This window comes from Engraulis encrasicolus, chromosome 4 (genome assembly GCF_034702125.1).
Source record: "Engraulis encrasicolus isolate BLACKSEA-1 chromosome 4, IST_EnEncr_1.0, whole genome shotgun sequence".
NCBI classification, from domain to species: domain Eukaryota; kingdom Metazoa; phylum Chordata; class Actinopteri; order Clupeiformes; family Engraulidae; genus Engraulis; species Engraulis encrasicolus.
In genome coordinates, this window is record NC_085860.1 from 3,999,039 (window position 1) to 4,002,948 (window position 3,910).

The following is a 3,910-nucleotide window of genomic DNA, read 5'->3' on the forward strand; positions in this document are numbered from 1 at the left end:
CTGCTCTCAAATACCCCGTTCACTCTGTGCCATGACTTAGGCTAACCACATTCTCTTTGGGTTTGTATTTTATTAAACCAACCAAAGATAGTGTTTCTACTGGCAACATTTTGGGATCTAGGCTAGCCTATAGCAAATAGAATAGCCCATTATATATTTACTTTCTCTCTATAGGCCTATTAAATAGCCTAAGCCTAGGCTTCGACAATTTAGAGAGTTTGAAATAAAATTGAATATCAGTAGGCCACTTAATGAAACGAGTAAAACATCTGTGCCAATCCTCCCACTTCAAAAAGAAGTCAGTGGGTGGAGACTAGAGATCTTCCTTGATTTGCATTTTATCCAGACCGTTCAACTTTTTCACCACTTCAGTTTAGAAAAGGCTACCCCTAGATTGCTAAAGGTAGCTAAATAATCTCCTCGCCACATAGGCAAGCTTTAGAAAGTGAACAAAATGACGACTGGTCAGATTGATGTTTCTCCATAAGCAAAGCTTTTCATTTTGATTGCTCAATATCCGCAGGCCATATTCTAATTAGGTGGGGACGTGCTGGAGGAGGGGCAGGCTGAACTAGGTTTCGCTGCGGATTGTTGCCTACCATTCAACAGAGATTTTACTTACCAGACGCTCTGAAGAGTGCACTGTCTGCCGTCAGCGGGCGCTCTGCCTGGAATGGAGAACACACAAACTTATCTGTGTAAAGTTTGACTTTCTATTCGGCTTCCATTGTCACATTGAACAGCAAACCTTGCTGTCACTTTTTCATAGCGAAGTGGTTGTCGTTTTTTCCCGTGTTCCTGTGGCAAAGATGTCTATATTACCGTTCACACCCCCGATTGTGAAGAGGCTGCTAGGTTGGAAAAAGGGAGAGCAGAACGGACAGGAGGAGAAATGGTGCGAAAAAGCAGTGAAGAGTCTTGTCAAGAAGTTGAAGAAAACTGGGCAACTGGACGAGCTGGAAAGAGCGATTACGACCCAGAATGTAAACACGAAGTGCATCACCATACCGAGGTATGTGCGCAAAGCTGGCCGAGATTTAACTTGCCTAGCGGGCTAAGAGAAGCTAGCTTGCAGCTGTCCCAGTGTTACTTGTGAAATAACTTGTTGGCAGCAACTTCTCAGTGATGGACGTCTCCAATGTCTCTGGCAATCTTGTGAATTGGGAAAACGTCTGGGTTTCATGTGACATTAATCAGGCAATTAACGTTCTGAAAAGGAACGAACAACTTCCATTAGTTCTAATTCACGACCGACCGAAGCAAGTTCACTCGGCAGTTTGAAGTGCGGTGGTCGCTAACAACACAGCTAACAGTGAAATCAACTATTGACAGTTGGTTGTTGACAGGATAAGTGTATTGTTGTCAACAAATGTCAAAAAGTGATAGTTGATTATCTTCTCGCCTTTGAATGGATAATATACCAGCTTTATTTGCGTGTCATTTCGTGGCTACATTTTTGCAACTCCGCTGCCTCAATTTAACCCACTGTCCAACCAATGTAATATTGAGTTGGTGTAATATTGCTAGCTTACTGTTAACTGTTCCACAGACGTTTGGATGTCTGTTGGTGTAAACCAGGCCCAGTGATCCAGATTTGTTCTTATTTAAGAACTGGGCAGATTTGTTATCATTGCAGTTCAGATACAGTAAATGCAATGCATATTGGTGTTGGAAATTAATATGCACCTGTTTAGTTAGAAGACTGGTTAGCTTTCGAAGTATTTGTTATGCTAAGTACTGTAGAGCTCTAGTAGCTAGCTTAGTCCGTTATGTAACCCCTCTATCTGGGACGCTAGGTAACTGTGTTGACAGACTGTGTGTGTCATTTCATTGTGTTTGTTGCAAAGTAGCGACTGTAGTCTAATGTCAGAGACAATCAGGCATAAATATTCAAGCCAGGACATTGTTTCGATATACTTCTAGAACTATCGATAGACTGTTGACATAGAATGTGGCAGTTCCAGTAGCATCACCAGTTGTTTGTAAGGAACGATGGCAGAAATGTGACTGTACAGTGACCTGGCGAAGCATCTGAATCTATATGATGATGAGAACACTGATTAAGCCGTTCCTATTATTAAGTCAAATGAAAACGATGTGTAGCAGTATTCGCCGACGTACGAGACAGTTTTTATTCATCATTTTTGTGGCACAGCCAGGCGCATGGCTTTCTTGATAGAGAATCACTAAGCCTGTTATGTCATTCAGTCCCCAATGCAACTAACGGTACTGCGCTCTATGTACGCCAATTCTGTCTGGGTTCATCGAGTTGAAATAGAGAGAGAGAGACACACACACACAGCGTGCGTGTGCAACTGTGTTTTATATATTTTTTGCCATTGCTCCCACACAGGTAATGGGGAATTTCAGGTGGCATGGACCACGCAGGTGTGTCTATCCTTCCCTCCCATCTTCACTTCTATAAATAAACACAGTTAGCACATGTCACCTGGAATCATCGCCTGAAATCATCTCCCCCTTTACAGGAGAGAGAGTGTGTGCTCACAGTAGGCCCACATAGGTTGTTCTTTATGTAGTCCACTGTTATGTCTGTTCCATAAGCCCTTTCCCCCGCAAGAAAGTGTGCATTAAGAATTCTATGGAAAAGGAGCTTTACACGTGCCAAAATGGTTGCCAATTCTGCTTTTCACTTTTAAATGTCCTATGTCTGCCCTCTGTTCACTTCATGGATGGATAATCACAGACTTCTAATGAGGCTCTATGCTTTTGGAATGGATGGATCGGTTTTGGTTGTTTGGTTTGTCCTTCCTCCATGTTTTTTTTTTTTAACCATGTGTTTCTTATTATATCAGTTTTAAGACTCACCACCTCACAAGTCTTCATTTGTTCTATTTGTAGCCATGCATTATTAAGCATCTCTGAAGATTTTTGCTGGCATTTTCCTTTTTGTTGTTTATTTCATATCCAGTCACACGGCTCTTGGGTTATTGTCGTTTGCAAAAATGCCCTTAATCACTTTCCTTTCTCCCTGATGAGACTTCCATTGTCACCATCTGACAGCAGACCCAAGTCAGAGATGGGAAGCAACCATGGCCACAGTGTTGTGAGACCTGTCAAGGCTTGTAAGGGGTTTAGTGTGTGGGCAAGACATGATGTTCTGCGAATAGATCAGTGTGGCGGCAGCATACAGGTGGAGTGCAGCTGTCCTCTCTGTGGGTCTACAAAACAATGACTATCTCAACGTGTGGGGATCTCTCAGGAATTCTACAAGGTCTCTCAATTTCTACAAATTTGTATTCAGCATTTTCAAGGCAACCTATCAGGTTACATTTGTAACATTAGCCTACAATAATACAGGGCTGTATTTTTTTTTTGGGGGGGGGGGTCAACTTTATTTAGACAGGACAGTGAAGAGTGGGGCAGGAAATGAGAGAGAGAGAGAGAGAGAGAGATGGAGAGAGAGAGAGATGGAGAGAGAGAGAGATGGAGAGAGAGAGAGAGAGAGATGGAGAGAGAAGGAGAGAGAGAGAGAGAGAGAGAGATGGAGAGAGAGAGAGAGAGAGAGAGAGAGAGAGAGAGAGAGAGAGAGAGAGAGAGAGAGAGAGAGAGAGAGGATCGGGAAATGACCTGGGTTGGAACCCGGGTCGACTGTGTAGCAGTCCAGTACCCAGCCGACTTGGCCACCGCTGGGCCCTGTAAGTTATTTTAAAAAAAGGAGTTATCTGAATTTGAATCAAAAACTTATCACAAGTGTGAGCCCATTCATTCACAGACAGTCCCTGGGAAAAAATGGGACAAAGTGGTCTTCGGTTTGAAGGAGACCCACTTGTGTTGTGGGTTGCTGGCTGGATTTTTCATCCTTATTCCTCGAAGTGGATGAGATTTGTAGACACCAAGGGGTTGGCACATGCTCACATCTTGAAACACATGCTCATCTTTTGTTTAGTCA

General features: G+C 43.1%; 1 protein-coding gene across 1 annotated transcript in view; it reads left to right on the plus strand.

Moving 5' to 3' along the window:
- Positions 1 to 616: 616 nt before the first annotated feature.
- The window catches only part of LOC134447202 (mothers against decapentaplegic homolog 3), a 33,177-nt gene continuing 29,883 nt past the window's right edge, over positions 617 to 3,910 (plus strand). Inside the window, exon 1 of the mRNA XM_063196558.1 lies at positions 617 to 1,012. Within this exon, the coding sequence (XP_063052628.1) occupies positions 810 to 1,012 (203 nt within the window). The 5' untranslated portion in view covers positions 617 to 809. The remainder of the gene's footprint in view (positions 1,013 to 3,910) is intronic.